This window comes from Rhizophagus irregularis, chromosome 6 (assembly GCF_026210795.1).
Source record: "Rhizophagus irregularis chromosome 6, complete sequence".
Lineage (NCBI taxonomy): Eukaryota > Fungi > Glomeromycota > Glomeromycetes > Glomerales > Glomeraceae > Rhizophagus > Rhizophagus irregularis.
Genome location: NC_089434.1, coordinates 24,015 through 42,506, shown reverse-complemented (window position 1 = coordinate 42,506; position 18,492 = coordinate 24,015). Strand labels below are relative to the sequence as shown.

The 18,492-nt window shown below is 30.1% G+C and overlaps 2 protein-coding genes across 2 annotated transcripts; one reads left to right on the top strand and one right to left on the bottom strand.

The window, feature by feature from the left end:
- Nucleotides 1-60: 60 nt before the first annotated feature.
- Nucleotides 61-2,071, top strand: OCT59_025800 (uncharacterized protein; the record flags this gene model as incomplete). The annotated part of the gene is made up of 5 exons (XM_066142725.1): nucleotides 61-538; nucleotides 698-931; nucleotides 1,017-1,324; nucleotides 1,415-1,612; nucleotides 1,790-2,071. 5 exons carry the CDS (start codon nucleotides 61-63, stop codon nucleotides 2,069-2,071), a joined length of 1,500 nt encoding a protein of 499 aa, XP_065992308.1.
- A 7,918-nt stretch (nucleotides 2,072-9,989) lies between these two features.
- OCT59_025799 (uncharacterized protein) lies at nucleotides 9,990-10,319 on the bottom strand (the record flags this gene model as incomplete). Its single annotated transcript, XM_066142723.1, has 1 exon — nucleotides 9,990-10,319. The coding sequence occupies one exon, from the start codon at nucleotides 10,317-10,319 to the stop codon at nucleotides 9,990-9,992; it is 330 nt and encodes a 109-aa protein (XP_065992307.1).
- Nucleotides 10,320-18,492: the final 8,173 nt, after the last annotated feature.

Genomic DNA, 18,492 nt, shown 5'->3' with positions numbered 1-18,492 from the left:
CTTCGCAACCAAAAAAAAAATAAAAAAATAATGAGCCAAAATTCGCAACCAAAAAAAATAATGATCCAAAATAGAAAAAATAAAAATACTGAAAAAGGTTTGGCTAGTGATAATCGAAATAAAACGATTACTAACATCAATAAAAGTTCGTCCAATATTCAACAAGCTGTTGAAGGGACTGCCACGCCAATTCATGAGCGAGCTCAAACTACTAACATCAATAAAAGTTCGTCCAATATCCAACAAGCTGTTGAAGGGACTGCCACCCCAATTCATGAGCGAGCTCAAACTACTAACATCAATAAAAATTCGTCCAATATCCAACAACCATCTGCTGCGCCAAGTCATGAACGAGCTCAAAGTGTAAAAGAGAGATATAAAAATCTTCGGCTTCCGGATTCGTCCAATACTCAACCACCATCTGCTGCGCCAAGTCATGAACGAGTCCAAAGTGTAAAAGAGAGATATAAAAATCTTCGGCTTCCGGTCAGATATCAAACTAATGAACCTACCCGCGATGATGATGATGCATCAACAGGTCTGTATCGTGTATATATCGTCAGTTAGATTTAGTATTTTTTTTTTGTTGATTTTACATTTTATACAGAGAATCGGAGGTTATCTCAAGAAGTATCCGATTTGCGTGCGAAGTGTTTACAGTTAGAATGACGAAATAATGAATTAACCAAACATACAGCTGTCGTTGCCACTGAAATAGCTCGCTTACGAGAAGATAACGAATTTCTTGTTGGTGTTAACGCAGAATTCGGTTCTGAAAATGACGACTTGAAAGAAGAGGTTAACGAATTAAAAACGAAACTCGAACAATACCAGATACGATCATCATCTGAAAGCCTTGATTTTATTGATGTTCCAGAAGAACGGTTAGCAAAACGGTTCAAATCGGATGGGTCAAAAAGTAAAGAAGACGGTACACTACGCCAAAAATCAACCAAAAGAAGAACAAGAAGAACAACGTGAAAAGGAGGCGAGGGTTTGTAATTTTGTAATTTTAGGCAGAATTGTACAGTCTTTATACTTTTATACTAATTGTTCCGATTTAAAGATTGAAATGAAAATGATCCTCAAAACTATTAAACCTAATGACAATTTGGATGATAACGAAACGTTTAATAGTCCAAAAAATGTTGAAATTCGCAGTAGATTAATTCCCGAACTTCGAAGGGCGATGTTTCCGAATTATAAACCTTCAGTAGCACAATTGACGAACTGGTTAAGCGCCCTCCATAAGTCGCAAAGATCACAAACACAACTGAAAAAAGTGGAAAAAGCGACGAGGACAGTCGCAGAGTTCACAACAACAGTCGCGTACAAAATGTAAAATTGTCGAATTTTTTCCTTTATCATCATGTTAATGATTTATGCTAATTTTCTTATATATTTATCATTTAAGAAAAAATTGCGTCGAATTAAGGCTGCAAAGGATCTTTATAGGAAAAATGACGAAAGAATAATTGGTTATGAAAAACGCCAATTATTAAAAATGTTGGCAAATCGATCTTACCACTCGCCGGAAATCAGTGAGTCAGATGAAGAGAATCCAGATAAGACGATCGTATGCGTCTATGATTATTCTTGGCGATCACAAGAGGTTTATACTTCGATATTTATTATACTTCGATATTTATTATACTTCGATATTTATACTTCGATATTTATACTTCGATATTTATACTTCGATATTTATACTTCGATATTTATACTTCGATATATCACTCTTGTTCCTTTTTTTATTTTGTATTTATTTTATTTATATTGTCTTTTTTAGCTAAAAAATTTACTTCGAAACGTCATCGACTCACATTCGGCAGATATTCAAACGGCAAAATTACAACGACCTCGCCAGTATGATGACGAAGTTCAACACTTCGACCGAATGCATTCTGAAGATGCTCCACAATGGTCATATGTCGAGCAAGAGGATTTTATATATGATACGGAAATCGATAGTAGAAGTGGTTTCGACGAAGATGAAGACTATGGTGAAGAAACGGAAGAGGTGTTAATCGATAGTCAAAAAAGTGGAGCCGGTGATGATTTAGCTGAATAAAGCGGGACTATCGATTACATTTATTTTAAATTTTTTTTTTTCATGTATTATTCGTAAATATTTCTGATAATTAATATATAACGATAATAAATTTAAATCGAATTTTCTATATATAATAATTTTCCGAATTTAGTATGATTTAGTCTGATTTATGTCCGATTTAAGTTTCGAAGTACATCTGATTGACTGTCCGAATTTAGTATGATTTAGTTCTGATTTATGTCCGATTTAAGTTCCGAAGTACATCTGATTGACTGTCAGAATTTAGTATGATTTAGTTCTGATTTATGTCCGATTTAAGTTCCGAAGTACATCTGATTGGCAGTCAATCGGATAACAATCGGAATATATTTTTTTTGTAAAAATCGGACATATTTCAGCCGTAATTTGACCTAAAATCGGATATCCGATTTTTAGCCGATTTGCCTTATTTCGACTAGTGAGAGGGACGTAAAATAATAGATTTAGTACTTATCAGTAACGGGGAAAAGCAGCACTATTGCTGGATTAAGAATATGAGCCGTTTAGTAAATAAACATATAAAAGATGGACATGCAACATTTGTCTGCTGATGGTATATCTCCCACTTCACATATCAACAAGAAATCCATGACAAACATGTAGTAATATGTCGAGGATTAAAGAAAACTCCACAAGCAGACCGCATGCCATCAGTAAAGAAAGGAAATGATATATATGAATTCAAGAACTGGAAACGCCGCATGCAAGTCCTATATTACTTTGTTGCAGACTTTGAAGCCCTAGTAATGGATATACCACCTACAGATGAAGACAAAGATAAGAAAACCAAGAAAGTACAAGAGCAAATCCCCTGCTCATACTCATATATTAAGGTAAGATATAATGGTGTAAGTAAATTACAGAAGATATTTACAGGAGAAAATGCAGCACAAAAATTTGTAATCGAAATGCTAAATGAAGCTGAAGCAATTCGTAATGAATTCAGAAACCCAATGGAAATGATGCCGTTAACAATCCAAGAGCAAGCAAGTTATGATAATGCAATAAACTGCTGGATATGTCGTAACCTCTTAGATGGAAATAAAGTAAGAGATCACTGCCATATTACAGGAAGGTATCGAGGTGCAGCACATAGAGGATGTAATCTTGACTTATCCATAAAACCTCACGAAATGCATATCCCAGTAATCTTTCACAATTTATCAGGATATGATGGACACATAATTATGCAAGGAATTGGTGCAATGGAATGTGAGGATGATATCGATCCTATCCCTTATAACATGGAAAAGTATATGGCATTCAAGTTAGGTTCTCTTCGATTTATAGACAGCTTACAATTCATGAAATCAAGTCTCGACAAATTAGCATCCAACCTAGGCGCAGAAAAATGTAGAGCACAAGAATGTAGTAATCCACAACACTTATGGCGAATTGATGCAGGTAGATGCTTTGCACATCCTGAAAACTTTAAGATAACACGAAGTCAAATACCACCTGAATTACTCGAGATTTATCTTAAGAAAGGTGTCTACCCATATGAATACATGGATGACTGGAAAAAGTTCAAGAAAACTAGTTTACCACCTAAAGGAGCATTCTATAGCAAACTTAATGAAACCCACATTAGTGATAAAGAATATGAATATGCACAGTATGTATGGGAAAAAGCAGGATGTAAAACAATGCAAGATTATCATGATATTTATCTCAAAACTGATGTCCTCCTACTAGCCGATATATTTCAGAATTTCCGAGAAATGGCCTTGAAAAAATATGGGTTAGATCCTCTCTGGTATTACTCAACACCAGGCTTTGCATGGGATGCACTATTCTTCATGACAGGGTAAAAATTGGATCTTATAATTGACCAGGACATGTACAGTCGCGTCCGAAAGTGTTGCCCGATTACTTACAGATGAAGGCCATAATTATTAAGTCACTATGATCATCTCGGCATCCAGTGATCAGAATTCGACAAACAAAGGCTCATTGGATTCATCTCGTCAAGACGAAGTGAATGGTGGTTGGCCTATATCTCTAGGATCAATAGATGCCAAGATATAACTTAAAACATTCTTTACCTGAAAATTTTTCGAAACTCTAAATTTCACGAAATTGGGAATATCTCACTATCCAGTGATTCTATTCTGACAAACAAAGACTCATTGGATTTGTCTCATTGATACACGTCGAATGGTGGCCAGTTCATACATGTAGCATCATTATATCTCAGGATAAAGGCCAAACCATCAAAAAAATGTTTTAAGGTACACCTTAGTATCTATTAACCCTAGAGATATGAGACATTCACCATTCAACTCATCTTGACGAGACAAATCCAATGAGCCTTTGTTCATCGAATTCTGATCACTGGATGCCAAGATAATCCCAGGTTTCCAGATGATTATATCCTTTATCTTTAGGCCAAAAATAAGCTAAAATTAAATAAAATTGCAACTACTAATTTTCCAACAAATTTATTTGGTTTAAACCAAGTAGAGAACATTTAAAAATGAACCAATATATTATCCAGAAGTGTGTCCCTCTCCCAAGAGCTGTAGGCGAATTTAAAGCTATATTAAAGAAAAAATAAAAATTTAAATAGTTCTGTTTTTGAGAAGGTTGCCACCCTGGCATTATGAAAATTTGATTTAGTATGAGAAACAAACTAGGTATGAATATTTTACTAATGTATACACTAGTGAAAAAATACAGATATTTTTGCTTTTGTCTTCATTTTCAAATCGGGCGTCACTTTCGGACGCGACTGTACATGATGGTAGAACAAGGATTATGTGGTAAAATCTCTATAGTAAGTAAACGATATACTCGTGCAAATAACTAGTGGTCCGATCTGGATATCCATTTATCTGCGAACAGATAATCCGTGACCTCCATCACAGATACGGATTTCTACCAATAAAAAATCCAGGTAAATCCGGATAAATCTGTGCAGATAAATTTAATTCACAGATAATCCAGATTGCAGATTTATTCGGATGATAACATGATAAACAGATAACAACAGATAAAACGGATAAAAAAATTTTATTATTATAATTGAAAAGTTGAAACAATAGTCAGTATGGTTTATTATTTTATTGTTGTTTATTATTTTATTATTCATTATTATATCACAATACGATGTAAAAAATAAAGTTTCAAAAAAATAAAAGAACGAAAAGATTTAAATACTTTTCGTGTAGCTTTGTCATATTAATCGGCATAATTAATATTTTAAAGGAAAAATCCCTTCAACCAAACGCCAATTCTTCTTACAAAACACCAAATTTTCCAACATATTTGGCGCCAACTGTGTTCTTTTTATGGTCATAACATTGCCAGCTTCACTAAAAAGTCTTTCACTTGGAGTGGATGTGGCGGGGATGGCCAAATACTTCCTTGCTAATTTTGATAGTACCGGAAATCTTGTTTTATTAGTTTTCCACCATGTTAAAGGACAATCGTCATGATGAATCTTAGGTAAAGCTAAATAATTAGCTACTTCATCAACGTGAGTAACATTATCTTGAAATATCCTTGCTAATAATGAATTTGATGAAACTGGTTGTAATTCAACTTCTTGATTTTCACCAGTTAATATCCTCATATCTTGATATGCATTTCTTAATTGCTCTTGAGATCTAAGGCGCAATGAATTAGATGCAAATCCAAGTTCTTTAAATCGTGGATCCAATAAAGCAGCCAACATCCCTTGCTCCTGTGGAACTTCCCAATAATGATTCATTGCTTGGTATAATGCTGCTTTAACACGCTTATCAAGATTGATGCAATTTTGTGGCATATTAATATTAATTTTTCTACGTATAGGTTGTCCAGAAATAGGTTCATCTTCTGGTGCATCTTCATAGCCAACATCATCATCAAATGCCATATTTTGACTGGTTAAATCTATAACTTCCACATCCGAATTATCATCTGGTAAAATTTTTTGATTAATTATTGCTAATACACTATACATTAAACTAATGGTTGTGTATTTACTCCCGCCTAAATATTCAGTTGCTCCGGCAAAATCTTCCAAAATTATAATTAATTTACCGATTTCTTGCCATTCATTTTCTGTTAAATTTATTTTTTTTAGTCGTTTTCCATCACGCCGTGTTGAAGCATCAGGATCAATCAACATAGTAGATGCCAGGACATTAATAAGATCTTTGATTTTTATTAAACGTTTCCATGCAAGATAGCTAGAATTCCACCAAGTTTCTACATCAGCAATCATTCAGAGGTATCCATTATTATTTTCTAAATTCTGTAATAAAATAATTTTTTGAAGAAAATACATTAATTAATACTAAATAAATTGATTTAATAAAATGGAGTGCATTTTTTTAGCATAATAGAGTAATAAATAATCTAATAAATTAGTAATAAATAAAAATTTAATTACCTCATTATTATTAAGATGGTTGGTATTTTTTTGAATCTCCAGTAATTTTTCCGTTTGTTTAGGTGATGTAAAAAAATTTATTAGTCTTTTAGCTCGTGCAATTAAAACTTCTGCTGGTATTAATCCTTTACCTACAACAAGCTGTAATGTATGAGCTGTACAGGGGAGTTTTGTAAGTTCATTCATTAATTTTCCAGCTTTTACCATATTGGAACCATTATCGGTCATCATTGTAAAGACTTTACCATTTAAATTCCAATTTGAAATAATATCATGTAATACAGATGGTGTCCAAAATTATCCAGCCACTTTTCAAATTTGAAAAACTTATATATGTTAAATATGATGAAAATAAAAATTTAAGTTTAATATATTTATTATACCTTCCTTTATTGAATTTTACAAAAATTTAATAATTGATTTTATTTCCATTTGCGGAAATAACTGCATCAACCCTCCGAGGCATACTTTTGATCAGTTTTCTATAATATTCAGGAGGAATGTCGTTCCACGCATCTGTAACATACTCCATAAGCACACTAATGCTAGATGGTGGTGGTGAACGACGTCGAATCATCATCTTCATTTCAGCCCAAATATTTTCTATAGGATTAATATCTGGTGACTGAGCTGGCCAGTCAAGAGTCACAATCCCAGCATTTTCACGTGCAGCCGTTGCAACTCTTGAACAGTGTGGCGCAGCATTATCCTCCTGAAAGATTCCATTACCCTGTGGAAAATGTGTGTGCAAGGTAAGTACAACAAAATCATTAATAACTTGAGCATGCATTTGGCCAGTAACTGAACCATTTAATGGAACAATTGGCCCAAGGCCGCTCCAGGAAAAACACCTCCAAAACATTTTGCTAGGACTGTGTTTCACAGTAACTGAAATACAATCAGGATTTAACTCCTCCCCAGGTTCACGCCATACCATTCCCTGCCGACCCTGTTGAAATTGAGTAAAAGTGCTTTCATCTGAAAATAGGACTCTTTTCCATTTTCTTTCTGTCCAATTTTCATGTTCATAAGCCCACTCAAGCCGAGCCTGACAATGTGCTTCTGTCATTGCAGGTTTACGACGAGGAACACAGGCTGTAAGTCCAACTTTCTTAAGGTTTCGGCGTATAGTATTACGAGAAATAGGTTGCTTTGTTTGAACTGTCCAAGTGGTCGCAATTTTTTTTGAACAAAGTCGACGATTTTCATTGTTTTCTTTAATGAAGGACTTAAGTTTTTGTTGAGCTGGTGAGTTAAGAAGTGGTGGACGCCCAGTTTGTTTTTTTGGTGTTAAAGAGTGAGTTTCACGAAGGCGTTTAAGTATGTCATTAACTGTTGTTTTCCCACACCCCAGTTGTTTGGCAATTGTACGACTTGAATGTCCACAATTGTGACCGTAAACAATTGCGCCACGAGTTTTTGGGGTAAGTGGTTTCATTTTTCTGGAAAGTTCCAGAAGAAATGTGGCGCAGAGGATTGTTCATTGTGATTATAAATACAAAATTATTGTTTGTTTACATCATAATAACACATGATGATCAGTATAATTTTGGCAAAATAAAGTGGCCAGATAATTTTGGGCACCATCTGTACTTCACAAATATTATCACCTGTATGAGGATATGGAACGTATTGAACTGCTAAAATTGCTTCGCAGATATTAAAATTGTTATCAATAAAAGAACACGTAACACCAATATATCCATTTCTACTTCATGCTGTCCATAGGTCCGTTGTGATAGAACAAGAAATAACATCTTTACTAAATTTTTTTGTTAAAACAACCTTGATTTGATTGTATGACTCAGCTATTAGTTGTTGAATTGTTTTATCACTTGGAATTTGATAGTTTGGATCAAGTTCATGAATAAATTTGACAAAACCTTCATCATTACATATACTAATTGGTCTATTATCTTTAATCAATATTCCAACAAACTTCCTGTCCTGACTATTTTTAATGTCTGGATTATTTCGAATAATTTCATCTATACGGGTTTGTGATAGCTGATTGTTATTTCGTATCTCACTCATCCTTCTTCTATAGCTTTCTTCAGTAATTCTATGTGTAGAAAGATGAACAATAAAATTGCCAGTAGAATTATCAGAACCCATAAAATAACTATATGGTTCTACACCATTTTTCCGTTGAACTTGAACTAAACATTTTACAATCCTTCTATATTGTTCAGTTGGTTCATATTGTTCAAAGTAACTCCATATCCAACTCTGTCCTGGTGGTTTAGCATTTGGGATTAAAACTAGTTGGTTAGCTATTTTATTTAAATCAGTTTTTGTTGAAACTTTATTGCGTTTCTTATTATTCTTGCCAGTTTTATGCTGGTTATTTGTAGAATCCGTGTCTGACGTTAGCTCAATTAAAGGTCCATTTGGAGCTAAATTTTGCTGATTTAATAGTTCACATACCCTTTGCCTTGGCCTTTTTGACCCACAAGTTAAGGTTTCAAGATTTTCTGGCTGCGGAATATCTGCCAACTTCTCACTGGACATTATTATAACAAAGACTAGACTATAATAAGCCTTTTTTTAATCACTGACGCGCATTTGCTCAATGTATTTTATAGCGCATTTTTTGATCAACAAAGTTACACAAAACTAATATATATCTGTATAGATATCCATGGATATTTGTATATCCGTAATCTTTTATCCGTTATTTAAAATTAATATCCGGATATCTGTGTACCCGTACGGATATCCAGATTTCATATCCACGGATCGAACCACTATTTGAAACTGCAGCAGAAGAACTACAGTGCAGAACCTCTATAATAGGAACTTAAAAAAAATTGAATAAAATTTGATTTTATGATTGGATTTTAATTTTATAAAAAAAATTAAACTCTATTTATTAAAAGGAATTGATTTATAAAATAAAAAAAAAGTCTCAATTTTTCAGATTATGTAAGCATCACGTGATACATATATTAACCAATCAGAAATTAGGATTTTAGATATTAAAATTTATATAATATATTTATTTATTGTATTTCATTATAAACTGATAAATCAGGTATATGATGATGAGATTTGTATTTTATTATATGTATTTTTTGACCAAATTAAAGTAAAATTACTTAGTTTTTGAATTTTTTCATTTATAAATTTATCTGAACTGTCTTTTAAATATTCACTTGATGGTATATAATTATCATCTATAACATTAAATTGACCTATATTTAAACAACCTTGTTTATTAAATTTTTTTTTTGCAGTTTTAAAATTTTTTTTCTTCTTAGCATATTAAAAAAAAAAATCTGTACATTAAATATGGCTAAAAAAACCTGTAATACAAAAATTTAAACTAGTCTTAATTTTAACTAAATTTAATCAATATATTTAAATTACAGATTTTTAAACAGCTAAAACTCAGCCAAAATTTAATTTAGAAAAAAAATAACCGATAATTTTTAAAGCTAATGGTCATATCTATAAAAATTATCGGTTAAATTTTTTAATTTAATATAAAAAAATTTTTTTTTAGGAATTTATAATCAATCAATTGTTATTATACATAAGTAGTTGAATATAGAGGTTCTGCACTATACTTTCTACACTGCTTGAAAAGACGCCTGAAGTACAAATAAACCCAGAAGCAAAAGAGTTTTCAGAATTTCCTAGTAAAATAGTGGTATAAAAGTCCATTTCATTTAGAACAGCTTTTGTGGTTTGACCAATACGAATCAGAAAGTAATTTGAGATTTCATTTTCTTTATTGTCACTATTTTTTTGCCACCAAAGACGCGAATATGGCCCATAGTGCAAGTCTAATAGTATAGAACCTACTACTAACAAGGTAACAACAATTTCACGAACTTTAGGTACCATATAAAAGAGACGACTTTGAGATTCAAAAACAATATATTTTTTATATGTTACTTATTCCCGATTTTTATAGTAAATAGCTATATGTGTCACTGCAGATATTATTCAGACTAGCAATTAAATATGTTATTATTTGTTAACTTAATTTTTGAGATTATTTTTCAAATGGATAATTGAATAACAACAAGTCCATGCAGTAGACCACCTTATTTTTACTGATGTCTTAAGGCCACCTCCTTCTGTTAAAGTTTGAATAATATCTTTTTGGAGATTTGCACCTGCATGATATGATGTTTTAAAAAAAGTTATAATAGATTGGCATTTTTTTAATGTATTTTTTGCAAAATCCAATTTAATAATATCACTTGAAACTAAATTCAAATGGTGTGCCATACATCGTATAGATAAAATATGGGTGTACTTTTCAGTAATTAGTCTTCTCGCCATTTGCATTGCTGATTCAGCATCTGATACTACAACTAGAATCCTGGATATCTAATATAAAGGTCATAATGGACTTTTGGCCAAAAACACCCCTTTTTACTAAAACTCAAAAATCATTTTTGTAAATATCTCAACATCCAGTAATTCAATTTTAATGAACATTTTTTTATTTTGTAGCCCTCATTTATCTCTACGATTTAAAAAAAAGTTCATCAAAATTAGACCACTAGATGCCGAGATATTTACAAAAAACGATTTTTTGAACTTTTAAAAATGGGCCAATCTGCCGAAAGTGTGACTTATGACCTGTTTTGGTGATATCTGGGGTCCTCTACACACTGGTCAAAATCAATTCTATCGGGTACATATTGGGTACCTATATATCAGTGGCTAATCGGATAAATATCGGGTATTTTTACATATCGGGTACCCAATAGCTAAGCTATTAGTTACTGATATTGTATATCGGGCATTGATCTATCTTACACATATCAGGTACCCGATATGTAAATTTTAATACGTAAGATTTTTATTTTGTACAACGTACTGTATTATATATAATCCGTTTCAACTAAAATTTTTTATTTAAATTCATTTTTTAGATAATTTTCATAAATAATTTTCTAAGAAATTTTAAAAGTCCATTTAAATAATATTTAATAGGGATTTTATTTAAGAAACTTTTAGATAGATTTTTTTGAGAAATTTTTTAAGAGTCCGTTTGGAAAAATTTTTTTTTAACTAAGAGGATCATTTAGAGCATTTTTGATAGAGAATTTTCTAAAGATTTGTTTGGAAAGATTATTTTTGAGAATTTTTTAACTAAAGGGACCGTTTGGAACATTTTTTGATAGAAAATTTTCTAAGAATTCATTTGGGAAATGGGTTTTTGAGAATTTTTTAACTAAAAGGATCATTTGGGCATTTTTTGATTGAGAATTTTCTAAGAGTTCGTTTAGGAAAATTATTTTTTGAATTTTTTAATTAAGGGGATCGTTTAGGGCATTTTTTGATTAAAAATTTTCTAAGAGTTCGTTTAGAGAGATTATTTTTGAGAATTTTTTAACCAAAGGGACCGTTGGAACATTTTTTGATAGAGAATTTTCTAAGAGTTTGTTTGGAAAAATTATTTTTTGAGAATTTTTTAACTGAAGGTATCATTTGATAGAGAAATTTCTAAGAGTTCGTTTAGGAAAATTATTTTTTGTATTTTTTAATTAAGGGGATCGCTTAGGACATTTTTGATAGAGAATTTTCTAATGATTCGTTTGGAGAGATTGTTTTTGAGAATTTTTTAATTAAAGGGAACGTTTGGAACATTTTTGATAGAGAATTTTCTAAGAATTTGTTTGGAAAATAGGTTTTCAAGAATTTTTTAACTAAAAGGATCATTTAGGGCATTTTTTGATTGAGAATTTTCTAAGAGTTCGTTTAGAGAGATTATTTTTGAGAATTTTTTAACCAAAGGGACCGTTGGAACATTTTTTGATAGAGAATTTTCTAAGAGTTTGTTTGGAAAAATTATTTTTTGAGAATTTTTTAACTGAAGGTATCATTTGATAGAGAAATTTCTAAGAGTTCGTTTAGGAAAATTATTTTTTGTATTTTTTAATTAAGGGGATCGCTTAGAACATTTTTGATAGAGAATTTTCTAATGATTCGTTTGGAGAGATTGTTTTTGAGAATTTTTTAATTAAAGGGAACGTTTGGAACATTTTTTGATAGAGAATTTTCTAAGAATTTGTTTGGGAAATAGGTTTTCAAGAATTTTTTAACTAAAAGGATCATTTAGGGCATTTTTTGATTGAGAATTTTCTAAGAGTTTGTTCAGGGAAATTATTTTTTGAATTTTTTAATTAAGGGGATCGTTTAGGGCATTTTTTGATTGAGAATTTTCTAAAAGTTCGTTTAGGGAAATTATTTTTGAGAATTTTTTAACCAAAGGACTATTGGAACATTTTTTAATAGAGAATTTTTTTGATAGAGGATTTTCTAAGAGTTTGTTTGGAAAAATTATTTTTTGAGAATTTTTTAACTGAAGGTATCATTTGATAGAGAAATTTCTAAAAGTTCATTTAGGAAAATTATTTTTTGTATTTTTTAATTAAAGGGATAGCTTAGGGCATTTTTGATAAAGAATTTTCTAATGATTCGTTTGGAGAGATTGTTTTTGAGAATTTTTTAACTAAAGGGAACACTTGGAACATTTTTGATAGAGAATTTTCTAAGAATTTGTTTGGAAAATGGTTTTTCGAGAATTTTTTAACTAAAAGGATCATTTAGGGCATTTTTGATTGAGAATTTTCTAAGAGTTTGTTTAGGGAAATTATTTTTTGTATTTTTTAATTAAGGGGATCGTTTAGGGCATTTTTGATAGAGAATTTTCTAATGATTTGTTTGGAGAGATTGTTTTTGAGAATTTTTTAACTAAAGGGAACACTTGGAACATTTTTGATAGAGAATTTTCTAAGAATTTGTTTGGAAAATGGTTTTTCAAGAATTTTTTAACTAAAAGGATCATTTAGGGCATTTTTGATAGAGAATTTTCTAAGAGTTTGTTTGGGAAAATTATTTTTTGTATTTTTTAATTAAGGGGATCACTTAGGGCACTTTTGATAGAGAATTTTCTAATGATTCGTTTGAAGAGATTGTTTTTGAGAATTTTTTAACTAAAGGGAACGTTTGGAACATTTTTGATAGAGAATTTTCTAAGAATTTGTTTGGGAAATAGGTTTTCAAGAATTTTTTAACTAAAAGGATCATTTAGGGCATTTTTTGATTGAGAATTTTCTAAGAGTTTGTTCAGGAAAATTATTTTTTGAATTTTTTAATTAAGGGGATCGTTTAGGGCATTTTTTGATTGAGAATTTTCTAAGAGTTCGTTTAGGGAAATTATTTTTTGAATTTTTTAATTAAGGGGATCGTTTAGGGCATTTTTTGATTGAGAATTTTCTAAGAGTTCGTTTAGGGAAATTATTTTTTGAATTTTTTAATTAAGGGGATCGTTTAGGGCATTTTTTGATTGAGAATTTTCTAAGAGTTCATTTAGGGAGATTATTTTTGAGAATTTTTTAACCAAAGGGACCATTGGAATATTTTTTAATAGAGAATTTTTTTGATAGAGGATTTTTTAAGAGTTTGTTTGGAAAAATTATTTTTTGAGAATTTTTTAACTGAAGGTATCATTTGATAGAGAAATTTCTAAGAGTTCATTTAGGAAAATTATTTTTTGTATTTTTTAATTAAAGGGATAGCTTAGGGCATTTTTGATAAAGAATTTTCTAATGATTCGTTTGGAGAGATTGTTTTTGAGAATTTTTTAACTAAAGGGAACGTTTGGAACATTTTTGATAGAGAATTTTCTAAGAATTTGTTTGGGAAATGGTTTTTCAACTAAAAGGATCATTTAGGGCATTTTTGATTGAGAATTTTCTAAGAGTTTGTTTAGGAAAATTATTTTTTGTATTTTTTAATTAAGGGGATCGTTTAGGGCATTTTTGATAGAGAATTTTCTAATGATTTGTTTGGAGAGATTGTTTTTGAGAATTTTTTAACTAAAGGGAATACTTGGCACATTTTTGATAGAGAATTTTCTAAGAATTTGTTTGGGAAATGGTTTTTCGAGAATTTTTTAACTAAAAGGATCATTTAGGGCATTTTTGATAGAGAATTTTCTAAGAGTTCGTTTGGGAAAATTATTTTTTGTATTTTTTAATTAAGGGAATCACTTAGGGCATTTTTGATAGAGAATTTTCTAATGATTCGTTTGAAGAGATTGTTTTTGAGAATTTTTTAACTAAAGGGAACGTTTGGAACATTTTTGATAGAGAATTTTCTAAGAATTTGTTTGGGAAATAGTTTTTTGAGAATTTTTTAACTAAAAGGATCATTTAGGGCATTTTTGATTGAGAATTTTCTAAGAGTTCGTTTAGGGAAATTAATTTTTGTATTTTTTAATTAAGGGGATCACTTAGGGCATTTTTGATAGAGAATTTTCTAATGATTCGTTTGAAGAGATTGTTTTTGAGAATTTTTTAACTAAAGGGAACGTTTGGAACATTTTTGATAGAGAATTTTCTAAGAATTCGTTTAGAAAATGGTTTTTCAAGAATTTTTTAACTAAAAGGATTATTTAGGGCATTTTTTGATTGAGAATTTTCTAAGAGTTCGTTTAGGGAAATTATTTCTTGAATTTTTTAATTAAGGAGATGGTTTAGGGCATTTTTTGATTGAGAATTTTCTAAGAGTTCATTTAGGGAAATTATTTTTTGTATTTTTTAATTAAGGGGATTGTTTAGGGCATTTTTTGATAGAGAATTTTCTAAGGATTCATTTGGAGAGATTATTTTTGAGAATTTTTTAACCAAGAGATCGTTTGGAACATTTTTTGATAGAGAATTTTCTAAGAGTTTGTTTGGGAAATGGTTTTTTGAGAATTTTTTAACTTAAAGGATCATTTAGAGCATTTTTGATTGAAAATTTTCTAAGAGTTCGTTTAGGGAAATTATTTTTTGTATTTTTTAATTAAGGGGATCGCTTAGGGCATTTTTGATAGAGAATTTTCTAATGATTCGTTTGAAGAGATTGTTTTTGAGAATTTTTTAACTAAAGGGAACGTTTGGAACATTTTTGATAGAGAATTTTCTAAGAATTTATTTGGGGAAATTATTTTTTGAATTTTTTAATTAAGGGGATCGTTTAGGGCATTTCTTGATAGAGAATTTTCTAATGAATTATGATTCGTTTAGAGAGATTATTTTTGAGAATTTTTTAACCAAAGGGACTGTTGGAACATTTTTTGATAGAGAATTTTCTAAAAGTTTGTTTGGAAAAATTATTTTTTGAGAATTTTTTAACTGAAGGTATCATTTGATAGAGAAATTTCTAAAAGTTCATTTAGGAAAATTATTTTTTGTATTTTTTAATTAAAGGGATAGCTTAGGGCATTTTTGATAAAGAATTTTCTAATGATTCGTTTGGAGAGATTGTTTTTGAGAATTTTTTAACTAAAGGGAACACTTGGAACATTTTTGATAGAGAATTTTCTAAGAATTTGTTTGGGAAATGGTTTTTCGAGAATTTTTTAACTAAAAGGATCATTTAGGGCATTTTTGATTGAGAATTTTCTAAGAGTTTGTTTAGGGAAATTATTTTTTGTATTTTTTAATTAAGGGGATCGTTTAGGGCATTTTTGATAGAGAATTTTCTAATGATTTGTTTGGAGAGATTGTTTTTGAGAATTTTTTAACTAAAGGGAACACTTGGAACATTTTTGATAGAGAATTTTCTAAGAATTTGTTTGGGAAATGGTTTTTCAAGAATTTTTTAACTAAAAGGATCATTTAGGGCATTTTTGATAGAGAATTTTCTAAGAGTTTGTTTGGGAAAATTATTTTTTGTATTTTTTAATTAAGGGGATCACTTAGGGCATTTTTGATAGAGAATTTTCTAATGATTCGTTTGAAGAGATTGTTTTTGAGAATTTTTTAACTAAAGGGAACGTTTGGAACATTTTTGATAGAGAATTTTTTAAGAATTTGTTTGAGAAATGGTTTTTCGAGAATTTTTTAACTAAAAGGATCATTTAGGGCATTTTTGATAGAAAATTTTCTAAGAGTTTGTTTGGGAAAATTATTTTTTGTATTTTTTAATTAAGGGGATCACTTAGGCATTTTTGATAGAGAATTTTCCTGTGAGTCGTTTGAAGAGATTGTTTTTGAGAATTTTTTTAACTAAAGGGAGCGTTTAGACTAAGCTCTAAATGGTCCGGGTTGGTCCGAGTTGGAGAGTAACCGGGACCAGACCGAAAAATTAGTTCATTTCGGTCCAGTCCGGTTTATATTAAAAGGAGAATCCGGGACCAGATCGGACCAGACCAGTTATTTTGGTCCGGTCCGGTCCGGTCCTATAATAAAAAACGTTGCGCAAATGTTTTTTCTAATTAAATATACTTAGAAAAAACGTTTCGCAACGTTTTTTCCTTTAATTAATTAGAAAAACGTTGCGCAAACGTTTTTTCTAATTAAATATACTAAGAAAAAATGTTTCGCAACGTTTTTCTTTAAATTAATTAGAAAAACGTTGCGCAAACGTTTTTTCTAATTAAATATACTAAGAAAAATGTTTCGCAACGTTTTTTCTTTAAATTAATTAGAAAAACATTGCGCAAACGTTTTTTCTAATTAAATATACTAAGAAAAAATGTTTCGCAACGTTTTTCTTTAAATTAATTAGAAAAACATTGCGCAAACGTTTTTTCTAATTAAATATACTAAGAAAAAACGTTGCGCAACGTTTTTTCTTTAAATTAATTAGAAAAACATTGCGCAAACGTTTTTTCTAATTAAATATATTAAGAATAACGTTGATCAACATTTTTTCTTTAAATTAATTAGAAAAACGTTGCGCAAACATTTTTTTTATAATAATATGTTAAAAAAAATGTTACGCAACGTTTTTTTTATTTAATAATTAAATAATCGCAACGGTTTTAATATAAACCATTGCGAAAATATTTATCAGTCCAATCCGGTCCCAACCCGTTTTTTCAGTCCGGGTTAGATTTATAATCCGAAACCGGACCGGACCGGACCAAATATTTTGGTCCGGGTTGAAGCATCAACCCAGACCGGACCAATCTGAATTTTCGGTCCAGGTTGTCGGATTAGGACCGACCCGATTGGAGCTTTATTTGGAACATTTTTGATAGAGAATTTTCTAAGAGTTCGTTTGGGAAATGGTTTTTCAAGAATTTTTTAATTAAAAGAATCATTTAGGGCATTTTTTGATAGAGAATTTTCTAAGAGTGTGTTTAGGGAAATTATTTTTTGAATTTTTTAATTAAAGGGATCGTTTAGGGCATTTTTTGATAGAGAATTTTCTAATGAATAATGATTCGTTTGGAGAGATTATTTTTGAGAATTTTTTAACCAAAGGGACTGTTGGAACATTTTTTGATAGAGAATTTTCTAAAAGTTTGTTTGGAAAAATTATTTTTTGAGAATTTTTTAACTGAAGGTATCATTTGATAGAGAAATTTCTAAGAGTTCGTTTAGAAAAATTATTTTTTGTATTTTTTAATTAAGGGAATCGCTTAGGGCATTTTTGATAGAGAATTTTCTAATGATTCGTTTGGAGAGATTGTTTTTGAGAATTTTTTAATTAAAGGGAATGTTTGGAACATTTTTGATAGAGAATTTTCTAAGAATTTGTTTGGGAAATGGTTTTTCGAGAATTTTTTAAATAAAAGGATCATTTAGGGCATTTTTTGATTGAGAATTTTCTAAGAGTTCGTTTAGGAAAATTATTTTTTGAATTTTTTAATTAAGGAGATCGTTTAGGGCATTTTTTGATAGAGAATTTTTAAGGATTCGTTTGGAGAGATTATTTTTGAGAATTTTTTAACTAAAGGGAACGTTTGAAACATTTTTGATAGAGAATTTTCTAAGAGTTCGTTTGGGAAATAGTTTTTCGAGAATTTTTTAATTAAAAGGATCATTTAGGGCATTTTTTGATAGAGAATTTTCTAAGGATTCATTTGGGAAGATTATTTTGAGAATTTTTTAACCAAGGGATCGTTTGAAACATTTTTGATAGAGAATTTTCTAAGAGTTCATTTGGGGAGATTATTTTTAAGAATTTTTTTAACCAAAGGGATCGTTTGGAACATTTTTTGACAGAAAATTTCTAGGAGTTCATTTGGGGAAATTATTTTTTGGGATTTTTTTAACTA